Genomic DNA, 25,008 nt, shown 5'->3' with positions numbered 1-25,008 from the left:
TTCCAAATGTTTGTATTAGTTTAAGAATATTGTTAACAATTCCAGCAACAGTAGCTTCTGCAGTGCGGTCATTTAGCAAACTAAAGCTAATTAAGAATTATTTAAGAAATACAGTGTCTCAGGGACATCTTGTGGATTTGGCCAGGCTAAGTATTGAATCAAGTGTTGCCAGAACAATTAATTTCCATGTTGTGATTCAAAACTTTTCACAGAAAAAGACCAGGAACGCTGTTTTTACAAATAGTAAAGCTACAATTCTATACATGCGTTTCAGGGAGTAAGCCTTATTGAACACAATGAGGTTTACTTATGAGTAGACATTATTAGGATTGCACTGTAAGTTTCTTAATAATAGTTATGTCTTCTGATGATCATATTTGCATATTAATACAAAATGGTGTTTCAATGTGAATTTTGTCTCCTTATCGGTATTGTTCTTTCTCATCTGCATTATAGCGTAAACAAATATGTTCAAAACAAATGTGCTTTCTTATCCTCTTTTATTTATATTTATTATACTCACTGACCCCTGTCGCTGCCCTCGTTGACCCCTCCCCCTTTGGGAAGGGGCCCAAAAGAAACTTTGTACCCCCTGACAAAATTCCTCTCAGAGGCCCTGTTGCCACGTGTTCTATCCTGCCTTTGGACAACTTGCAACAGAGACTTTTTTGTGGCTGGTGGTGCCTGCCTCTGGAACTCTCTGCTCCTCTTTCCTAGCCTTCCTCAGAGAACTGAAGACACTTTTTAAAATTTCATGTTGCTTTTAATTAGGGTGTCACTGCTTACTATTGGAGTCTGGATTGTACTGATTATTTTTATTGTTTTTATCTTGTCTTTTATGATGTAAGCCATTCTGAGTTTCCAGAAGGTCTAAATCTTCTCAATAATAAGGTCTCAGGATGAGACAGGTTATGTGAGAAACTAGAGGAAACAGCTTCATTTTTATGACAGAGGTCTGTGGGAGTAGTTATGCCTCTGTGAGATCCTCAGGGATCTGAACTACTCCACGTCAAAATGGACCAGTATTCAGAGATGATCATCTGAGGAGTTGTATTTGCATTTGTTTTTTTTCCAAATGAAGTTTTTTATGTCCTGGATACGAAAGTACATTGTAAACAATAAATAACAGATTGATTAGAAAATATCTAGCAGCTGCTGCAGTTCTCAAATATTTTCCAGGAGATTCAACCCAAGGCTACATTGAATTTCAGTGTGCAAAGAAAGATTCTGTTACAAACAGACATTACACAAGAGGTGAATGGAGCTCTGTTTCCATTTTTAAATCAAGGTAAAACAGAGAGGATGTGATTTAGGGAACATCTGAAATAGTCACATTTTCTGCACAGTTCTAAGCAGTCATAAAAACATGAGAAGAGCCCCGCTGGATCAGGCCAAAGGTCCATCTAGTCCAGCTTCCTGTATCTCACAGTGGCCCACCAAATTCTTCAGGGAGCACACAAGACAACATCTGCATCCTGGTACCCTCCCCTGCATCTGTCACCTTATGACATCTGTGCTTCTTTTTAAAGATGACCAAAATGGAGGGGGGACTCCCCCTCATAAAGGAGAAAATGATTTGTGCCTTCTGATGCCCATCTCTACTAGCCACTGAGGATTTTTTCCTGTTTTTCTTACCTAATTAACTATGACTACATTTGAGCAATTAGTTGATATGCATAGGTTCAGCTGCCAGTGTCTCATTAACATTCCATCTCTGTTCAAGGACTGCTCACTCCAAAAAGAGTTCAGTGATAGATGCTCCATATTATAAGACTGACCTTCCCATTTAAATGTTGTCTACACTACAAGGACATCATCGCATACCTTTCCGGTTTGCAAAATTGTGTTTATTGACCATGCCTCTGGATTGAAGTCAGGTTCACTGTGGTAAGAAGAACAAGAATGAAAGGAAATCACGGACTTAAGGAAACCTGTATGGATCACTGCAATGGAAATCCTGATTCTGCTCAAATGCATTCCAGTCCAGGGAGACCAGAAGTTTGGTTTTTTTGAGGACAGTCTGTGCAATCTTTCACCAAAGACACTTCCTCCAAAGGCAGTCCTGGGCTTTTCCCCGCCTGGGGCCACCTCTGTCTTTGCTGCCCCCCATCCCTGACCTGGAAGTAATTGCGGTGATGACGACATCATTGCAATTACTTCTGCACAGCTGCCTCTTCTGTTCTCTCTTTGAAACAAGCTTCTAAGTGGCACGAAAGGCTCCATCGGAATGTTTTGGCGCCCCTGGCAGCAATGCCCAGGAGGCATGTTCTGCACACCTCCTGGAAGCAGCACTCACCTCTGTCCCAGGTGCCACTTCCAGCAGCGTCAAAATGCTCTGATGGAGCCTTTTGTGCTGCTTGAAACAAAGGGTGAACGGAGGAGGCAGCTGCACAGAAGTCGTTGCGGAGGAAGAGGAGGCACGTGCCACTTCCCACCACTCTGAGGGCAGCCCCTCTCTCCTCTTTCTTTAAAGGGGAGGAGAGGGGGCAGCCCTCAAACATGGCTGGGAACCATGCTGAGAGTGGCTGCAGGAGTGCAGTCACTCTCAGTGTAGTTCCCCGCTGATCTGAGCTCTGCTCTCCTCCCCTTTAAAGAAAGGAGAGGGGAGGAACAGCTCCTCCACTCCTACAGTCACTGTTGGCATGGTTCTCAGCATATGGGGGGGTGGGAGAGGATCACAGTACTACCTCACCAAGTGAGCACCCAGAGCATTTGCCCCCCTTGCACTTCCCTGGGTACTCTATTGACTTCCTCTTTAGCTGAGCCCACTCGTAGATTCCTTTACATGGTAAAAGGCTTACAAAGGAAAGCCTTGTGATAGCAGCAGCCTTATGCACAGAGGATACTAACCTTTTGTCCCACCATTAAAAGATGGGGGTCTGTTGGCCACTCTGTCCCAAGCGGATGCAAAAGATACACCGCTCAAAACAATAAAGGGAACACTTAAACAACACATCCGAGATCTGAATGAACGAAATATTCCTATTAAATTCTTTGTTCCTGACATAGTTGAATGTGCTAACAACAAAATCACACAACAATCATCAATGGAAATCACATTTATTAACCCATGGAGGTCTAGGTTTGGTGTCATACTCAAAATTGAAGTGGAAAAACACACTACAGGCTGATCCAATTTCGATGTAATGTCCATACAGCAAGGCAAAATGAGGCTCAGTAGTGTGCGTGGCCTCCACGTGCCTGTATGACCTCCCTACAACGCCTGGGCATGCTCCTGATGAGGTGGCGGATAGTCTCCTGAGGGATCGCCTCCCAGATCTGGACTAAAGCATCCGCCAACTCCTGGACAGTCTGTGGTGCAACGTGGTGCTGGTGGATGGAGCGAGACATGATGTCCCAGATGTGCTCAATTGGATTCAGGTCTGGGGAATGGGCGGGCCAGTCCATAGCATCAATGTCTTCATCTTGCAGGAACTGCTGACACACTCCAGCCACATTAGGTCTAGCATTGTCCTGCATTAGGAGGAACCCAGGGCCAACCGCGCCAGCATATGGTCTCACAAGGGGTCTGAGGATCTCATCTCGGTACCTAATGGCAGTCAGGCTACCTCTGGCGAGCACATGGAGGGCTGTGAGGCCCCCCAAAGAAATGCCACCCCACACCATTACTGACCCACTGCCAAACCGGTCATGCTGGAGGATGTTGCAGGCAGCAGAACGTTCTCCCTGCCATCTCCAGACTCTGTCACGTCTGTCACATGTGCTCAGTGTGAACCTGCTTTCATCTGTGAAGAGCACAGGGCGCCAGTGGCGAGGTTGCCAATCTTGGTGTTCTCTGGCAAATGCCAAACGTCCTGCACGGTGTCGGGCTGTCAGCACAACCCCCACCTGTGGACGTCGGGCCCTCATACCACCCTCATGGAGTCTGTTTCTGACCGTTTGAGCAGACACACGCACATTTGTGGCCTTTTGGAGGTCATTTTGCAGGGCTCTAGCAGTGCTCCTCCTGTTCCTCCTGGCACGAAGGCGGAGGTAGCGGTCCTGATGCTGGGTTGTTGCCCTCCTACGGCCTCCTCCACGTCTCCTGGTGTACTGGCCTGTCTCCTGGTAGCGCCTCCATGCTCTGGACACTACACTGACAGACACAGCAAACCTTCTTGCCACATTGATGTGCCATCCTGGATGAGCTGCATTACCTGAGCCACTTGTGTGGGTTGCAGACTCCGCCTCATGCTGTCACTAGAGTGACAGCACTGCCAGCATTCAAAGGTCACCCAAACATCAGCCAGAAAGCATAAGGACTGCAAAATGGTCTGTGGTCACCACCTGCAGAACCACGCCTTTATTGGGGGTGTCTTGTTACTTGCCTATGATTTCCACCTGTTGTCTACTCCATTTGTGCAACAGTATGTGAACTTGATTGTCAATCGGTGTGGCTTCCTAGGTGGACAGTTTGATTTCACAGAAGTGTGATTGACTTGGAGTGACATTGTGTTGTTTAAGTGTTCCCTTTATTGTTTTGAGCAGTGTATTTACGAACAGGCCTACATTGCTGAATTTGTTCTTTCTAAAAATGCATACATCACCTTTCTGTGGTGCTCCTGAATTCACTTGTGTGACATAAAACAGCCAGTAGAAGATCTAGCCTGCCTTTCTACTCCCTTACCCATAAGCCTAATACTATGAACAGTGAATGACACACAGCAAGTGTATCGTGCTTAATCCAGCCTTTCCAGATTAATCCAGATTAATAACCAGCCTTTCCATAAAATGCACACAACGGCTAAAAAAAGTTTTTTTAAAAATTATATAACAATGAAAACAAAAAGTAGCATCACAACAAGTAAATAAAAAGGAAACTGATCCAGAAGTAAATAACCCAATATCAAGAGAGCAGCCCAGCAGTGAAAGTTTTTAAAGTAACAACCCTAAAAAGTCAGCTACCAAAAAATTCAGCCTCACCTCCATCCTAAATAAAATTGTTCAGTTGTTAGTGGGAGGTGAAAGACAGCCACCCTCTGTAGAAGATCTCATAGGGTCTTGTTTCTTTTCATATCTTGAAGTGCAAATGCAGGATACATAATAAGCTTCCCATCCAAATATGTGTTGCACTATGGATGCATCTTCATTCAGTTTGCATGTTAGCCACACTCTGCAACAGGTAGCCCAATCCTAAAAATGACTTCAGCTGGCAGAGGCCTCCTGCGCTGACTCTCGTGTTGCAAAGGTGCTGTAAAGCATGTTCTGATGCATTCTGGAGTTGCGTGAGGCACTGTGCACTCCAGGTAAGGAGGGACGAATTTGCATGCAGGGGTGGCAACATCCCATAGGGGGTGCCAGCACGGACCTTTGCCCTGGTGCGCAAGGCTGGGGAGGTCCACCACTGGTGGAACCAGGGGACGATTGTAGATAGGATCTGCAGTGGCAGTGCATGCCATATTCTAACCCATCGCCAACCTGGGCAGCTTTACATGGGCTGCTTGTATTTGCACCAGCTAAATAGCTGGCACAGATCCAAGTAGCCCCATACAGCTTGCTGGGGCTCAACATGGGGTAAGGGGGGAAAATGTCCCTTTACGTTGAGGTGATCTCCAACCTGCTCCTAACCTGCACTGAATACAGCACAGGACACTGCGGCCTGCTGTACTGGCACAAGTTAGGATTGCATCCTTAGTTTTCTATTAGTCGCTTTATCTTTCCTCAAAGTGGCCTGAATGAGGCATTGGAATGAGGGTGCCAAGAATTCTGTTAGAAATCACTCCCCCTTCACAGAACTGTAGCTCTCAGATTTCTGTGGGAAGAATGGCTTGTTTTTAAAAATGAGTTCAAGACTTTTCTGGATAAAGAGTGGAACAGCCCTATCAAGAAATGCTCAACTGAGTTTCTCTGGATTGGGGCTAATAGAGGCCAATAGATTAGATTTGTAATGGAGAAGAGTCAAACTGGCAAGAGTGACACATTTTTGCCATCTCATGCATGGGGCACCCTCCCCACTTGCATTCCATCATGAAGATTAATCCTTTGTACAGGCAGCAGAGAAACAGCTGGCTCAAATTTGCACACTTCCCAAGGGGACAACTGCTTACAAACTGGAAGGAGAAAGATGACCATATATGTCAGAAACCCAGCACTAGAAGAAAATGGGAACACTGCATTTGCTCCAGCTGGCATCCTAGAGCTTTACATTCTCTGCAGGCTGGTGGGATCTCATGTTATGCAATCGCAGAGACATATCTGCAAAAAGTAGGAGTAATGTACAAGGGTGAACGCTTTCAAGTATGGACCTCAGGAGACAGTTGCTGTCATTAGTTTATGCACTGCCATAGTTTTATGGAACAGCTGCATTTGGACTGAAATCTTGTCTCTGCCTTGCAGGCCATGAAATTTCCAAAGCCGTCCCTTGCAGCTGTTAACAGAGGGACAGCACAAAGGTCAAGTCCTCCTGCTAAAAATTTGAGGCTAACAGATGAAAGTGTCACTGACCAGACAGAGGCTGAAAACGGGCAAAAATCAATAAATGAAAAAAAAGGTTTTAAATGTTTAGCTGTAAGAAATTCTTCATGGTGTGAGGAAAAAGGCCAATGCAGTAAGGGCTCAGTCCTATCCAACATTCCAGTGCCAATGCAGCTGCAACGCAGCCCTGACATAAAGGAATAGAAAGTTCCTTACCTTGAGGAGGCCTCCATGACTGACCTTCTGACCGCAAAGGCATCTTTTGTGAGCAGAGTTGCATTGATAGAGATTATTTGTGCCCAATTTCATGCCAAGTGCCTGAGACTTTCTGCTTGCAAGACATCCAAGACGAGGATGTCTGACATCATTTACCACACTGCCCACATCACCCATTCCTACAGCCTAAGAATCAATGTGGATAAAACCAAAGTTATGACCACAGATGGATCACAGATAAACACTCACCTCAGTGGAGTCCAAATTATGCAGATCAATTTGGATGGAATCAAGAATTCAAATCAAGAATTCAAATACCTGGGATCACAGGCACAGGAGGAAAAAGTGGCATCCATCACCGAAGTCCACAGCAGGATAGGCCAGGCAACAGTAGCATTTGCCTCATTCAAAATAGTGCCTCTGGAAGAAGGCTTCTGGAAGGTAGTGCTGGGGAGGAGGTAGCGGTTGTGGTGCATGTCGGCACCAACGACATGGGCAAGTGTAGCTGGGAGGTCCTGGAAGTCAAATTTAGGCTATTAGGTAGGAGGCTGAAAGCCAGGACCTCAAAGGTAGCGTTCTCTGATGTGCTACCTGTTCCACGCGCAGGGCCAGCTAGGCAGGCGGAGATCAGGGGTCTCAATGTGTGGATGAGACGGTGGTGTAGGGAGGAAGGGTTTCGATTCATTAGGCACTGGGGAGAGTTTTGGGACAAGCGGGGCCTGTACAAGAGGGACGGGCTTCACTTGAACCAGAATGGAACCAGACTACTGGTGCATAACATTAAAAAGGTGGCAGAGCAGCTTTTAAACCGATCCCTGGGGGAAGGCCAACAGAAGCCAAGGGGCATCTGGTTCGGGACTCCTCATCCCTATGGGACGAGGATGGGGAGGTTAGAGAACAAGGTAAAGGCAGAGTAGGAGAAGAAATTGGGAATGGTAGCGAGATGGGATGTGATAGACGGTTTGGCACAATGAGAGCATTCAGGTATAAAGGAGCTAATAAGCAGCTCATCCTGGGGCATTCCATGTACAAATGCTTTTATGCAAATGCCCGAAGTTTCCGAGCAAAGATGGGAGAACTGGAATGTCTGGTGACAAGGGAAAACATTGACAGAGTGGGCATAACGGAAACCTGGTGGAATGCGGAGAATCAGTGGGATACCGCAATCCCGGGCTACAAACTCTACAGGAGGGCCAGGGAGGGGCTTGTTGGAGGTGGGGTGGCCCTTTAAGTTAAGGAAGGGATAGAATCCAGCAAAGTAGAGATTGAAGGCGGGTCCAACTCCATAGAATCCCTAAGGGTTAAATTACCAGGCCTGAGGAGTGATGTAATACTGGGGGCGTACTATCGTCCTCCAGAACTGAAACCAGAAGGGGAACTTGAAATGAGGAAACAGATCAGGGAGGTGACAAGGAGGGACAGGGTTGTAATCATGGGGGACTTCAATTATCCTCATATTGACTGGGTCAATTTGTGTTCTGGTCACGAAAAGGAGACCGAATTCCTTGACATGCTAAATGACTGTGCCTTAGAGCAGCTAGTCATGGAGCCCACCAGAGGACAGGTGAATCTGGATTTAATATCGTGCGGTACTCAGGACCTGGTTAGAGATGTCAATGTTACTGAGCCATTGGGGAACAGTGATCATGCTGTGATCTGTTTTGACATGCACGTCAGGGGAAGAATACCGGGCAAATCTCACAAAACCCTTGACTTCCGACGAGCGGACTTCTCTCAAATGAGGAGGCTGGTTAGAAGGAGGTTGAAAGGGAAGGTAAAAAGAGTCCAGTCTCTACAGAGAGCCTGGAGATTGCTCAAATCAACAGTAATAGAGGCCTAGCGGAAGTGTAAACCACAAAGGAAGAAGGGCTCGACTAAATCCAGGAGGGTGCCCGCATGGCTAACCAGCCAAGTTAGAGAGGCCGTAAAGGACAAGGAAGCTTCCTTCCATAAATGGAAGTCTTGCCCTAATGAGGAGAATAAAAAGAAACATAAACTGTGGGAAAAGAAATGTAAGAAGGTGATATGGGAGGCCAAGAGAAACTATGAGGAACGCATGGCCAGCAACATTAAAGGGAATAATAAAAGCTTCTTCAAATATGTTAGAAGCAGGAAACCCGCCAGAGAAGTGGTTGGCCCTCTGGATGGTGAGGGAGGGAAAGGGGAGATAAAAGAAGACTTAGAGATGGCAGAGAAATTAAACGAGTTCTTTGCATCTGTCTTCACGGCAGAAGACCTCGGGCAGATACTGCTGCCCGAACAGCCCCTCCTGACCAAGGAATTAAGTCAGATAGAGGTTAAAAGAGAAGATGTTTCAGACCTCATTGATAAATTAAAGTTCAGTAAGTCACCGGGCCCTGATGGCATCCACCCTAGAGTTATCAAGGAATTGAAGGATGAAGTTGCTGATCTCTTGACTAAAATATGCAACTTGTCCCTCAAAATGGCCACGGTGCCAAAAGATTGGAGGATAGCAAATGTCACACCTATCTTTAAAAAGGGAAAGAGTGGGGACCCAGGAAACTATAGGCCGGTCAGCCTAACATCTATACTGGGTAAGATGGTGGAATGCCTCATCAAAGATAGAATCTCAAAACACATAGATGAACAAGCCTTGCTGAGGGAGAATCAGCATGGCTTCTGTAAGAGTAAGTCTTGCCTCACAAACCTTTTAGAATTCTTTGTATATAATAAAATAATAATAAAACTTTATTTTTATCCCGCCCTTCTCCCTAACAGGACCCAGGGTGGCTAACAACATATTAAAAAAAACAAATTTTAAAAACATTAATCCATAACAGATAAAAACATTTAAAAACACATTACAGGGCCATAAAAACAGTAGTCAGATTAAAAGACAGCATAAAAGAGCAAGTCACTGAGGAATCAAGCCTGTAAAAAAAAACTAAAAGATGTATAAAAATGTTAAAAAGGCCAGAAATCAGAAGGCTTGTTTAAACAACAGTGTTTTCAGGCCTCGCCGAAAACTCTCAAGAGAGGGAGCCATTCTCAAGTCAAGGGGAAGGGAGTTCCATAATGTTGGTGCCACTACCGAGAAGGCCCTATTTCTTGCAGCTGCCCCCTGGACCTCCTTGGGTGGCGGCACTTGCAAAAAGGCCTTTTCTGATGACCTGAGAGGGCGAGCCGGATTGTACAGGAGTAGGCGGTTTCTAAGATATCATGGCCCAGAGCAGTATAGGGCTTTAAAGGTCAAAACCAACACCTTGAATTGGGCCCGGAAACAAATTGGCAGCCAATGTAGCCCCCGGAGAAGCGGGCTGACAGAGTCAAACCGCCTAGCTCCGGTGACCACACGGGCCGCCGCATTCTGTACTAATTGTAGTTTCCAAACCGTCTTCAGGGGCAGCCCCCCATAGAGCGCGTTACAGTAATCTAACCTTGATGTCACCGTGGCATGGATCACTGTGGCCAGGTCTGCACGATCCAAATACGGTCGCAGCTGGTGCACCAGCCGAAGCTGAACAAAGGCCCCCCTAGCCACAGCCGCCACCTGGGAATCCAGGAGCAGCTGCGAGTCCAGGAGGACCCCCAAGCTGCGAACCTGCTCCTTCAGAGGGAGTGCAACCCCATTCAGGGCAAGTCGATAATCCAGCACCTGCATCGAGGATTTCCGAACCAGGAGAGCCTCTGTCTTATCCGGATTTAATTTCAGCTTGTTAGCCCCCATCCAGATCCTCTCTGCTTCCAGACAGCGCTCCAGGCCCTCAACCGCCACCCTGGAGTCTGGAGGAAAGGAGAGACAGAGCTGGGTGTCATCAGCATATTGATGACACCTCACTCCAAACCCCCGGATGACCTCTCCCAGCGGTTTCATGTAGATATTAAATAGCATGGGGGACAGAATTGAACCCTGCGGCACCCCGCACCTCAAGGGCCAGGGTGTCGAACAGGCATCCCCCAGCACCACCATCTGGGACTGACCCTCCAAGTAGGAGCGGAACCACCGCAAAACAGTGCCTCCAACTCCCAACTCGGCCAATCGGCCCAGAAGGATACCATTGTCAATGGTATCAAAAGCCGCCGAGAGGTCCAGCAGGACCAACAGGAACGCACTCCCCCTGTCCAGTCCCCGGCGTAGGTCATCCACCAAGGCGACCAAGGCAGTTTCCGTCCCAAAGCCCGGTCTGAAACCAGATTGAAAAGGATCCAATCATCCAAGACCCTCTTCATCCAAGACCCTCTGGAGTTGGGACGCCACCACCCGCTCAATTACCTTGCCCAGAAACGGGATGCTGGTCAACAGGATGGATGTGGATGCGGGAGAACCTGTGGACATTATATATTTGGACTTTCAGAAGGCATTCGACAAGGTCCCTCAACAAAGGCTACTGAAAAAACTCCAGTCAGGGAATTAGAGGGCAGGTCCTCTCCTGGATTGAGACCTGGTTGAAGATCAGGAAACAGAGAGTGGGTGTCAATGGGCAATTTTCACAATGGAGAGAGGTGTAAAGCAGTGTGCCCCAAGGATCTGTCCTGAGACCAGTGCTCTTCAACCTGTTCATAAATGACATGGAGACAGGGTTGAGCAGTGAGGTGGCTATGTTTGCAGACGACACCAAGTTTTACCGAGTGGTGAAGACCAGAAGTGATTGTGAGGAGCTCCAGAAGGATCCCTCAAACTGGCAGAATGGGCAGCAAAATGGCAGATGCATGTCAATGTAAGTAAGTGTAAAGTCATGCACATTGGGGCAAAAAATCAAAACTTCACATATAAGCTAATGGGTTCTGAGCTGTCTGTGACAGATCTGGAGATCTTGGGGTGGTGGTGGACAGGTCAATGAAAGTGTCGACCCAATGTGCGGCGGCAGTGAAGAAGGCCAATTCTATGCTTGGGATCATTAGGAAGTATTGAGAACAAAACAGCTAATATTATAATGCCGTTGTACAAATTGATGGTAAGGCCACACCTGGAGTATTGTGTCCAGTTCTGGTCGCCGCATCTCAAAAAGGACATAGTGGAAATGGAAAAGATGCAAAAGAGAGTGACTAAGATGATTACTGGGCTGGGGCACCTTCCTTATGAGGAAAGGCTACGGCATTTAGGCCTCTTCAGCCTAGAAAAGAGACACCTGAGGGGGGACATGATTGAGACATACAAAATTATGCATGGGAAGTATAAAGTGGATAGAGAAATGCTCTTTACACTCTCACATAACACCAGAACCAGGGGACATCCACTAAAATTGAGTGTTGGGAGGGTTAGGACAGAAAAAATAAAATATTTCTTTACTCAGCGTGTGGTTGGTCTGTGGAACTCCTTGTCACAGGATGTGGTGACGGCGTCTGGCCTGGATGCCTTTAAAAGGGGATTGGACAAGTTTCTGGAGGAAAAATCCATTACGGGTTACAAGCCATGATGTGTATGTGCAACCTCCTGATTTTAGAAATGGGCTATATCAGATGCAAGGGAGGGCACCAGGATGCAGGTCTCTTATTATCAGGTGTGCTCCCCTGGGTATTTGGTGGGGCCGCTGTGAGATACGGGAAGCTGGACTAGATGGGTCTATGGCTGTTCTTATGTAAGGCCAGTATCTCCATCAAGACCAAAATTAGCCTCTTCCAAACACCGATCTTACCGATTCACCTATATGGATCGGAAACATGGACTCTGCTCAAACTGGACATGAACAAGCTGAATGTTTTCCAAATGCGATGCCTGAGACAGATCCTGCGGCTATCTCTTTGTGATCGCCATCGTAATGTGACAATTCAGATAATGTGCGACCATTAGTCATCTGTAGAAGAACAAATCCAAAAACACAGACTGCAATGTTTGGCTATGTCTGCAGAACGAACACCAAGCTTGCCACTCAAGCTCCTCTTGTGAGAGCGATTTTCCCACTGGAGGGTTCATTGGGCAGCTCCAAAGACAACGTGGCTCAAATACATTATGGAAGATCTAAGGAACCAGCAATTGACAATCAATAAGACAAGAAATATTGCCAACAATCACAAAGAATGGAAGCGTGTCATGACACATGGATTCCAACTGCACCTACAGCAGCATATTGAGAGAACAAACGTCTCACCAAGTACCAGCTAAGGACTGAAGAAGCAGCAGCTTGCAAGACATATGCTCCACCACTTAGCTATGCCCCCTTTCCCAAAGATACTGCCTCCCATGACAGGCAGAACCAGCAACTTTCTGTCCTGCAAGCAACATTTGTGCCTATTAAGTACGTAGTTCCTCAGAACCCTCTCAAGCTAATACAAATCTCTTTGAGGATTCTTCCGTTCCATGATGTTCCAATATCACCATGATCGTATTATTCCAGGTTGCCATCATTCTTGGTGTATTTTTTTACACAGCAGTCTGGCTTTTGCCCAACTGCATAAAAATGAACAGAATTAAAACAGCCAGAGACTTCAGGTCCACCCTTAAGACTACTTACTTCTTCAGAGGGTTTGTATTTTGCCTTTCCTGCAAATGCAGCCCACAATGATCCTTACTGTGAGTGTAAATGGCATTCAACTTTGGTTCACCATTGGTACAGTTTCAACAAAGTCCTATTACATAGGGATTTCACACCTCAGGTATGCAAGAAACGGTCAGCCCCTAGCTGGAGGGTGCTGTTTTTTTCCTGTTCAGCTGCTTGTCCTGTAAAGGGAAAGCAGGAAAGAATGTGCACACACTGACCACTGGGTACTTCTTCACTTAGTCAGCCTGCTTTCTTCCAGGATTCACTCTCCTCTTCCTGACAAACAGGTTTAATGATCAGCAAGTTTTCAGTACCCATCTCAGATATTTACACAGCATTTCAATAATCAAGACTAAGTATGCAACATAAGCCATTCTGTTTGTGCAGGAAGTTCTGTTTGTGCAACAGGGATGATAATAGTCTTTGCAGACCTCCCATTCCTTCTGCAGCCACAAATATCTGCTCGGGGCAAAAGGGTCCCCCCAACCTTTGGAAACAGATTTTCAGAAGGTACGTCAAGTTGCAGGGGAAAGATCCAGGAAAATCGTCCTTCCGCTAACAGAACTTCTTCCATAAATAGAACTTTTTTTTAAAAAATGATATCCCGCCTTTTCCATGCCCAAGCAAATGTCTAAGATGGCTAAGGTCCATAATAAGTGTCCTGTGTATCACAATACAAAGTTAAAAAAAATCAAAACAAAGCATTAAAACATTGATTTTAATATTAAACATTAAAACATAAAAATAATTAAAACAAAGCAAAACCCAACACACATTGTTGAGCCATTGGGGGACACACACAACTAATTAGTCCAGGGAAGCAGTCAAGCCACAGCACTATTGCAGAGCTCAGAATTCAAACATTCACCTATCCAAATGCCAAATAAAATAGGTATGTTTTGAGCCCTTGCCGAAAAACCACAAGGGAGGGAGAATTTATCTGGAAGGGAATTCCATAGTTGTGGCACCACTACAGAGAAGGTTTGTCCCTCTCTCTTGGGATAGTGGTGGCACTTTAAGGAGAGCCCCTTCATATAACCTAAGAGGGCAGGATGGAATGTATGGGAGAAGGCGCTTCCTCAGATAGGCTGGACCTTTGTGAAGGGTCTTAAAAGTCAGTACCAGCATCTTGAATTGGGACTGGCAGACAGTATAGCTGCTGAAGCAGTAGTCCAATAGATTTAAACTGTCTGGCCCCTGTACCCACCCAGGCTACTGCATTCGGCCTAAATGCAGCTTCCGAACCATCCTCAGCGGTAGTGCCATGCACAGTGCATTACAGTAATGTCTTGAAGACATTAAGGCACAAACCACCATGACCAGGTTCGATTGGCTCACATAGGGTTACAGTTGGTGCACCAGTCAAAGCTGGGCAAACACACTCCTAACCACAGCTGCCACCTGATTCTCCAGAAAGAGTTCAGGAGCGCTCCGAGACTGTGCACCAATTCTTGCAGGGGCATGCAACCCCATTCAGATTGGGTAAATGACTCAGTACCAGCATCAAGGATTTCTTGACCAGGAGGACTTCTGTCTTTTCTGGATTCAATCTCAACCTGTGGGCTTTCATTCTGACTCCAATTGCTTCCTGGCAATGCCCCAGGACTTCCGCTGCCTCCCTTGGCACAAGATGGAAAGGAGAAACAGAATTGGGTGTCATCAGCATACTGGTGACACTCCACTCCAAATCTCTGGATGATCTCTCCCAGCAGTTTCATGTTAAAAAGCATGGGGGGGGGGGTAGACTAGAACTGTGTGGCACCCCACACTTTAAAGGCCAGGGCACTGAGCAGGTGTGCCCCAGTATTACCATCTGGGACCTGTCAGCCGAGATGGAGTGGAACTACTGCAGAGCAGTGTCCTTAAGCCCCAACTTGGCCAGAAGGATACCATGGTCAATGGTATCAAAGACTGCTGAGAGGTCCACCTTCAGATACAAAATAAATTATGATAATACACCAGAATATTTTGCAATCATGCCACAGAAGTACAACAGTATCAGAAGTCAACATCGCAAGAATCTTAAAAAAAAAAAAAATCAGCACAATATTAAGTAGGAATGTTTTGGGAATCTTGTTTGCTTTTCAGTGAGCAAAAAGTGGTCTTCAGTTCTTCACATAGTTTCTTTCCCTTCTCCATCATGACAAAAGTATAATATTTTGCTTAGCACATCACAGACACACACAACCATTTTCTTGGGGTAGAATATAGGTACTGGGGTGTATTTAACCATGGATTCTACATTAAATTCTTGACTGAGTTTCAATAAAGGAGCAGTGTTAAAGGAAGTCAATCTACTCAGCCAGAAATTGTATCTTAATTCAGTGTTTTATTAAATGTGATTGCTTAATTACCATTGGATTCAATGTAGCTTTGTAGAAACTTATACCTACTTCAAAATTTAAAAACAGCCTATCATACTGTGATACAAGTGATACTCTTGGCACTTAAGCAGGCATTTCTTTTTATAACCAGAGATTTAAAAATTATAAAATGTTCACATCCTTTATTGTGAGTAAATAAATTTCCATGTGCGTGAGGCCCTTAAAACAGTGACCTAAACATTAACAAATGCAGTCCATACTTAAAAATTGTCAGACATGAATGTTTTCATCCCAAATCCTGTAGTTTTGGCACAATTTGTCTCTACGTGTACAGGACAATTCCCTTCTGTGATAGAAAAGTGCTCCTGCATACTCTGAAAAGTATGGGGCACTGGGCAGCGGTTCAGAGTATTCCCTGATTACACTGACTTGGCATTTCTTATGTTAGTTTTTGTTTAAGAAAAAATGTTGCATTTGGATTTATGCTGCCTCCCTCCAGGCAAGTGTTTAACAGACCCCAAGGCTGGTTAAAATTCAGAAGGCATAATTTAAACAAAACAAAACAAACCTAGGTGCCATTTTTGACAACTCTTTTGGCTCCAGTGATCTTGCACTTAAAGCACACAGTCAAATCTTTCCACAAGGCAAATAATTAGACATGTAAATCCCAAAGTAGTTTCTCTGAGCACAGTTGTTCAGTATGCCTATGCCACAATTTGCGTGATGGCCTACAAAAACAAAAAACAAACAAAAAAATCCCACATTAGCAACTCTGTAAACATCTGTACAGCAACCAAGCCTCTCCTGAATGGTCATAGCAGTGCTTCTTTTGAAAGAGACCCTACAACATTAAGAATCTTTGGTGAAGTTTATTTTTTGTATCAGGGAAAGTACGCCCTCTTGTGTTAGTCTGTAACATTGAGCTACATATTTTTACTTTTCTTTGTTGTTAATTGGTTCTTCTGCAAAAGAAACATGGACCTCCAACTCTGCACTGGTCTCTTCCATGGTGCCATAAGTTGACTGCTTTCTAGAAGACAGGTGGACATCTTCCACGTTTGTACTGGTCTCTTCCAAGGTGCCACTGGTTGACTGCTCTCTAGGAGACAGGTGGACATCTTCCACCTTTGTACTGGTCTCTTCCAAGGTGCCACTGGTTGACTGCTCTCTAGGAGACAGGTGGACATCTTCCACATTTGTACTGGTCTCTTCCAAGGTGCCACTGGTTGACTGCTCTCTAGGAGACAGGTGGACATCTTCCACGTTTGTACTGGTCTCTGTCATGGTGCCATAAGTCGACTGCATTCCAGGAGACAGATGGGCGATTTCCACGTTTGTACTGGTCTTTGCCATGGTGCCATAGGATAGCTGGTCTCTTTGAGGATGGGGCAGAACTATGTTTTCACTAGGACCGTAAAGCAGAACACGGGGAACGTATCTCTGGAATGTAGAACAATTAGAATTTTCAATAATTAAGAAATACTGAGGCAATGTATGACTATTCCAAAATTTCATCAAACCTCTTACCCCTGGTGTTCTTTCTCTCCTACCTACTCTCACAAGATTTCCCAATTACCAGCACGCCACATAAAAACTCCACAAGTTGAATCTTATGCTTTTTCTCAACAGGTTTCATTAGGACCAGAAAGATTTAACTCATGCAATTGCTCTTGAATGAATAGCATTTCATGATCTTGAAGATTTCAAGAATGATTCGAATGTCTATGTTCAAGTGAGACACTGCTAAATCTGAGCATTGCATGTACCATTAATATGGTCTGGTTCAGATGATTCAAACTAAGATTTGTTAGACTGTGAATGTGCAAGGAGTCCTTGCACACACACCCCTTACACACTCCACTAAATGGAAAGTTTCTGGCTTGGTAAACCACAGTTTCCCATGATATCTGAATTGTGTAACTATGGCTTAAGTGCTGCCTATAAACAAGATCAAACCACAGTCTGACATCCTTCTTTGTGGGATAGCTTAAGTGATTGTCCTTGGTTTGGACATCAGGGGGTACTTATTTAGCATAAGCCAGCCAATTTTTCACTTAGCAGGAAATGGGGTGGGAGAGGAAGCTTACAGGGTTGTTACTCTTTCCTCACTTGTTTAAAATCCAACCACCATCATTTATCAGATCACCCGAACTGGATTTAAGCAGAGTACATTAATTCTAAATGTGTCTCAACTGGACCAAAATCTTAGCTTGAGGAAAGAAAATTTGTCAGCATTGTATATACTTTAGGTCAGCTAGCCCTGGCCGACCAACGCATGTTACCTATTACCACAGAACTTGCAAATGCATGCAAACCCTTCACTGGCATGAAATTGTTGTTCTTTTGGCATGAAGAACAACAAGCAAGTAACTATTTTATGATAAATTCTTACTAGATATTTTGGTGCTACCGATTCAGTGTCACTCCCTCCTTCACCATTCATGTCGCCTTCTTCCTACAGATACCAATGAAAAAGAGTCAAACCAACAAATGTGTGCAATCCCAGATAAAATGCAATATCTATAACAATATAGTTATCTGTCAATTACTGTCTAGCATTACTCTCAAGTCTCCCACTTTAGAGTTATATTGTTGGCATCCTTCAGTATCGGAAGACTATGGTATTGCGCTCTGAATAGTGGTTCTGGAACAGTGTCCTCTCCAGTGCGCAAAGCCTGGGTAAAGTAGGTATGGAGGATAGGCTGTTACCCATGCAGCAAATCCCCCCTCTCCACGTCGCTGAAATGTTCCAATGGAAAGGCAGAGGCCAATACGGTTGGTTCCAGCGGCATCGCAGGAGTTGCCAGAACGTGACTGTGTTCAGCCATGAACTGCCTCAGGGACTCCAGCTCCGGATTTTGCCTCGAGGTTGACTCCTGAAGCCTTTTCCATAACTGGATGTAGCCACAAGGCAGTGGAGGTTTGGGATCAGAGTTTTCCTTCTCTCAGATGAGCTGCCTTCCCAGGCTGACGAGTCCCATCTACTCGGCGGCTGTTTAGTCGCCTCTTACGACAAGTACAGCCAAACTGAGGGCCTACTCTTATCCCTAGCCCCCAGGGAACTAGAGTTATATTACATTTATGTATTCACATTATAAAAGAAGTCCCCTTCTTCTTGCATCATTTACGTATTTACAACTAAGCTGTCCACAAACACAACTTGGCCCTACTAAAGCATACAACGTCTTGACTACTTTTGGTACCAGCATGTGACAAATCCACCTCTAATTAAGTGGGGATGATTTCACAGTCTTCAGATAAAGCCAATGGGGAAGTTACCTCATAATATATGTAGCTCATTTTCTTGAAGGCACCAAAACAAGCATAGCCAATGGAAACTGTAATTGCTATACCAAGAATTATGAATGTAAATATAGTTGTAGCTGCTTGAAGACCTAAAAAAGACACAAAGCATCTATAAACATGATGTAAAAATAGAAGATGGGGGCACAGAATTAATACTAAGAAAAGACACAGGTGAAAGAAAACAATGCCAAACATATATTCATGCAAATCTTCAAGTGTATCATTTTAAAAGTGCTTTTTGCCACCTATTCTCAGTCTCAACATTTGGGTCTATCAGGGGTCTCTAAACTTTTCGGTCAAAGGGCTGCATCAAGTATCTGGCACAGTGTTGAGGGCTGGAAAAAAAAATTAAATGTAAAATTTAAATAAATACATTAGAGATGAAACTTAGATGAATGAATAAAGGAATGGGCTCAAATGTCTAGGACTTCTCCAAGTACAAACACAGCCCAAGAAATAAAGTACACACTTAAATGGACCCCCACCACACAAGCACAACTCTGGTTGTGTTTGGTCAACTGGGCCAGAGGTTCTCAGGGGATCAGAGGCTGGCTGCGGGCCAGACAGAGGTTCACCACAGGCCACACCTGGCCCCCATGGAAGACCTATCCCCTTCAACCATAACTCCTTTCTATGCTCCCGTCACTACACACATACATAATTTAGTTCAGAGATATCCATGAGAATGATAAAGTCACTCTCCATCTACTGTACAAAATGTCTTCACCTTCAGTGTGCTGACCTACCAAACCACCTATACTTACCTAGCTTCAAAACAGAGAAAAAGAGCATCCAGAACAGGCACAGAATGGGAGCCGTAAGCGCCTGACTCATTGCTGCAAAATGCATCTGCTTCTCTAATTTAGCCGGGAGATATGCATAGTAGAGATTGTGTCGGTCAACTGTATGCTTCATCAGCAGATAGATTAACCCTGAAAATAGGAAAAAATAAAGTTACCAAAAACTACAAAATATCTACCACCAGTGCTGATGCTGGACTGCAAAACCTTGCCCCTAGTCCCCCAAGGTCCGCCCCCACCATCTACCCCCTGAGGATATGTTGGGCACTGCCATCGATACAGAAGACTCCAAAGCTGACTTGACCAGGTGGCCCCTCAGTCAGTGCCCAACCTCCAACTCTATCCCATCTACACTTCTCAAAAATCATGTCACCATCTAGCTGTCAAGTCTCACTTTTTTCCCTGTACAAGCCAAGGCACCAAGAGTGTTCAGACTTTTTGTGCCAACCAGGAGTTACAACACGTGTAGGGTACATGATAGGCCTATAGCAGACTCTTGCCACTGACTTTGAAGAAAACAAAGTAAAATGTATTGTAAGGTTTAGCCTTCCTACTCCAAGTGGTGGGATACAAAGATATAGAATGGTTCTACTGCAAAATCTTTTCACTGGAGTTTCCTTCATGTAATGAATATGCAGCAGCACTTTTTGTTTTCAACAATTCCATCCCAAAATAGCAAGTTTGCTTTTTCATGCTTATTTTGTGATGCACACAACATGATATGTTTGTTAACAGTGGCTCAGTACTGCTCCTATCAGCATTCTGCTAGCATGTGCTTGGGGATTTCACATATCTTTAGATTGTTTTGCTCTTCTACAAATATTGAACAAGTGCACCTATGGTGATGCAGAGCACAGAGTAACCAGACTGTCTAAAGAACAAAAAAACAACAACAACACTCTACTGGGATCATTCTTTTCTGCTGACAAATGCTATGTATCACTGTTAGATAAGCACCAGCCAGCAATCAGGAAGAATTCCCTCCAGTAAAAATGCAATCCATCACACATTGTGGGACTAATTGTATCATGTGACAAGCACATTTTACTTATAAGAAAATAGGGCATTACATTATTTTTTAAAAATAATGTGACACAAAATTAAACATGTTATCAATAACTGAGGCAAACAAAAGCTCATAAGAGAAAAGCAAGCATGATGGTTTTCAAGTTCTAAGCAAATTCCAATATGGAAAACTGAGTTACGCTTAACTAGTCCCCTATGGTTTCAGATTAGGACAGGAAGCCAAGAACAGTATATCACACTGAAAACATAGATCAGCTATGCTGCTAAATAATTTTCCTCATGTAGCTATACTCCTATGGGGTCTGTTGGGTTCTTTATTTAAAAAATACTAGAACTGAGATTTCTTGCATAAAGATATATTTAGAAAAGTATACATGTTGTCCCTCGTTATCTGCTGGGGTTCTGTTTCAGAACCCCTAGTGGATAAAAAAAAAACCAGTGGAAAAACAGATTTAAAGACCGACTTCCAGGTTTCTTGCCCCTCCATTGCTCGACTGTCATGCCTCGACATTCACAGAGGTTTGATTCTGGGACTTCCTCCTGCTACCATAAAATGTGTTAAATAAAAGCAGTTTAAAAATTAAGAAGTGTGTCCTTTACAACTGTGGTTTAAAAACAGCTCTTCTTACTGTTGTAGAGAGGCAATCAGCAATAGAAATGCAAAGAACCCCCTGCTTTGCCTGGTTCAGCTGAAGAATGGAATGATCACTTATATGACTATCTCTCTACAACAGTAAGAAAAGCAGTTTTTTTAAACTGTGATTTTAAAGAGATGCATTTTTCCCCTTCTCCAGGGATCAGCACATTCCTTCTCATTTGCGGTGGCCATTCATGTTGAGTCAAATCCGTGTATAAAAAATCTGTGTATACAAAGGTTGGACTTGTACATTTTGTTTAGCATTTTCAGAAGGATTGAGACAGAGAGGGAAACAATGAGTTTTTCTATATTCAGGAATGCTAAAGCATCATCAAATCTAGGGCCCAATCCTGTCCAACTTTCTAGCACTGATACATCCAGAATGCAATCTCGAGGTAAGGGAACATTTGTTCCCTTACCCTAAAGAGGCCTCCATGACTGCCCCGCACCACAGGATCAGCACACACACCACAGTTGCATCAGTGCTGGAAAATTGGATAGAATTGGCCCCCCAGACACCAATGTTAAGATGAGTTGACTTTCTAGATGGCAAGGATACATCACTGAATACAATAGGACTTATTTCTGAGTAAACATACAGAAGATTATTCTGTGAACTAGAGTATCTGCATACTCTAGTGCAGTGGTTCCAAAACACTGCCAAAAGTGGTTTTAGCATAGGGATGCACTTTTAAAAATGACACTCTATTGAGAGCCACCTAGCTTTATGAGACTAAAAAAAAAGTTTTCTTCACCAATTGCTCAAGCTTCTGTTTTTATCTTTTTTTACTATGGTAGGAGGGGAACCACCTTCTGAACTATTTGGCTGCTAGTGTTGTATTTCATATTAGCAGAAATTAAAGCTAAAAAGGAGAAAAATGGAATCCTCATCTGTGAATGTGCTGTTCTTGGAAGAGAAAGGAAGGCTTTCTTTACTGAGTGGGTTGCTCCTCCCACTCCGAGAGGCAGAGCCAGACTTCCTGAGGTCTCTTCCTGCTGTGGGAGGCAGCCCAGCTCAGTCTGGATCTGAAAAGCTGGAACTAAGACACTCTCCATACAGAGACCAACATGAGGGACCCAAGCAGAGTCATCTAAGGTGACAAATATAACTGGCAAGCAGCCAGGAGGTTAACAACCAACAGTCTCAACAACAGAACAAAGTTAGCATAGGAAAACTTTGAAGAAAAAAACAGGGTAAGACTGGGGGAGGGGCAACCTCCGGATACCCTGTCTGCCACCCCTCTGCTGTCAGTCTGAAGAGAAGGGTGCCCTGCCAAAAAGCAGGTGGGTAAAATGCCCTCCTTCCTCTTCCAAGAATGGGACATTCACAGGTAAGAATTCAATTTTCTCTGGAAGAGGAAGGAGGGTAATCTTTACTGAGTGGGATATGCCAGAGCTAGGCTACCCTTGGCAGGTTTGGCAAGGGCATGTCATCAGATATCACCTTTTGTAGGACCCTCTTACCAAAAGCTGCCTGAGCCAAGGCTGCCAGGTCAACCTTGTAGTGTTTTATAAAGGTATTATAAAATTTCTTACAAATTTCTGCTAGGGAGGTTACACCCTCATATGCTGCAGAGGCAGCAGCTCCTCTTGTGGAATGGGCAGTAATCCCTAGAAGAGGTTCTTTGCCCAAAGCTCTATATGCCTCCTCTATAGGTAACTTGAGCCATTTGGAAAGAGAGGCAGCAGAAGCTTTTTTGCCTGGTAGTGAGCCTGCAAAGATTACGAACAAAGCATCAGTTTTCCTTATTGCCTTGGTTTGCTCAGGGCGCAATCCTAACCCCTTATGTCAGTGCTGGAAAGCACTGGCATAGCGGTGCCAATGGGACATATGCTGCATCCTGCAGCTGGATGTCACTCACGGAGGCCTCCTCAAAGTAAGGGAATGTTTGTTCCCTTACCTCAGAGCTGCATTGCCCTTATGTCAGTGCTGGAAAGACACAAGGGGTTAGGATTGCATCCTCGGTGTTAATAGCAAAGGGCCCTCTTAACATCCAATGAATGCCAGCTTTGCTCTTTTGGGTGCACAGGACTGGGACAGAAAGAGGGCAAAACCAGTTCTTGGGAGCAATGAAAAAGGGAGTTAACTTTTGGGATAAAAACAGGATCTGGACAGAGAACTACCTTATCTTTGTGGAAGACACATAAATTAGGATTAACAGAAAGAGCACCTAGCTCTGACACACACCTAGTGGAGTAATTGCCACTAAAAACAGCGTTTTAAGGATCACTTCTCTGAGAGAAACCTTAGCCATAGGCTCAAAAGGGGCCCTCATCATGGCTGAAAGTACCCTATTGATGTCCCACATAGAAAGTGGTGAACTACTGGGGGATTCAGGTGAGCTACCCCCCACAGGAACCATCAGATGTGCGGATGAGAGGAAATGTTATAGCTAAGGCTCACTCCCAAAGTACTATTCAGTGCAGTGCCTTGCCTCCTGAGGGTATTGGTGCTAAGCCCCTTACTCAGTCCATCCTACAGGAAGTTGAGGATATGGCAAAACTTTGGCTTCATAGTAGGTACCCTTTTCTCTAAACACCAATAGAAGAACTTCCACCAAGTAGACCTGTATATTGGTGGATGGTCTCCTGGAAGCCAAGAGGGTGCCTACGACCTCCTCAGAGTACCCCATAACATTCAGAATGTTCAATCACCAGACTGTCAAATTGAACACTGCTAGACATGGGAGGAGGAGAGTCCATCCCGGTTGTGTCAAAATTCTGATGATCTCCGAGAATCACAGATGATGTGGACACCTGGGACCTCCAACCCAATACCAATAGGACCTCCAACCCAAACAGTCTGGCCCAATGCAAGGTGAGGGGAAGCAGAGATATAGGGGAAAGGCGTAGAAAAGCCCCATTGGCCATGGTGTCTGAAGGGCGTCTATTCCTTCTGCATCTCTCGACTGCACTCTGGAAAAGAATCTTGTTACTTGCCTGTTTTCCTGTGTGGCAAACAAGTCCAGAACTGGAAGACCTAGTCTTGACATGATCTGAGAGAACACGTCCAGGTGCAGATGCACAAACCTCATTGAGTTTGTGTCTGCTGAGCTGATCTGCCTCTGCATTTGCAGTGCCCACCAGATGTTCCACCCTTATCAAGGCCACATTCCTTTCTGCCCACTGCAGAAGGAGAGTTGCTTCCTCCATGAGGCTCTTGGAACTTGTGTCGCCTTGACAGTTCACATAGGCCTTGGTCATCATGTTGTCCATCCGAATCAGGATATGATGGCCCTGGAGTATGCTCTGGAAGCGCAAGACAGATAGCCCGCAGTTCGAGCCAGTTGATGCTGTGCTTCGACTCCACTGCGGACCAGGTTCCCTGGGTCACCAAGCTGCTGATATGCACACTCCCACCAAGGAGGCTCATGTCTGTGGTGACTATCAGACACCCGGGAATTTCAAGGAGACCTTCTGTTACAATCTCCCTGGAGCTAGCCACCAAACCAGGCAGCTCCTCACCTCGCTGATGCGGATGTTGGTGTGCACTCTTGATCAGGTGAAGATACAAAGCCAGAAGAGTCTGGAGAGGACACCAGTAAAAACGGAACCAGGACTTCACATCTTGGCACAAGACCATGAGCCCCTGAAGACTGGCTAGTGTCATCTGGTCCAGGCTGTTCGAATGAGCTGAAAGGGAAAGAAGTTCCTGTAGAGTCTGCTGTCTGCAAGACAACAAAAGTTTGAATACTTTCGTATAGACCAGTAGGCCCAGGTGTTCCAATTGTTGAACTGGTGTAAGAAAACTCATCTTTTCGTTGACTACAAAACCGTGGCTGCAAAGACATTTCAGGGTCAGAAGGAGATCTTTTGACACTTGTTCACTGGAAAGAGCCCTCAGA

The 25,008-nt window shown here is 44.9% G+C and overlaps 1 protein-coding gene across 2 annotated transcripts in view; it reads right to left on the bottom strand.

The window, feature by feature from the left end:
- Positions 1–13,863: 13,863 nt before the first annotated feature.
- The window catches only part of TMEM63A (transmembrane protein 63A), a 44,742-nt gene continuing 33,597 nt past the window's right edge, over positions 13,864–25,008 (bottom strand). For both annotated transcript variants that reach the window (XM_066611665.1, XM_066611666.1), the window contains exons 20-23: positions 19,465–19,632; positions 18,674–18,789; positions 17,787–17,849; positions 13,864–16,834 (exon numbers count right to left, since the gene is read on the bottom strand). In XM_066611665.1, the coding sequence (XP_066467762.1) occupies positions 16,328–16,834; positions 17,787–17,849; positions 18,674–18,789; positions 19,465–19,632 (854 nt within the window). In that variant the 3' untranslated portion in view covers positions 13,864–16,327. The remainder of the gene's footprint in view (positions 16,835–17,786; positions 17,850–18,673; positions 18,790–19,464; positions 19,633–25,008) is intronic.

This window comes from Tiliqua scincoides, chromosome 1, assembly GCF_035046505.1.
Source record: "Tiliqua scincoides isolate rTilSci1 chromosome 1, rTilSci1.hap2, whole genome shotgun sequence".
Classification (NCBI taxonomy): Eukaryota; Metazoa; Chordata; class Lepidosauria; order Squamata; family Scincidae; genus Tiliqua; species Tiliqua scincoides.
This window is presented reverse-complemented; position numbering and strand designations above follow the sequence as displayed.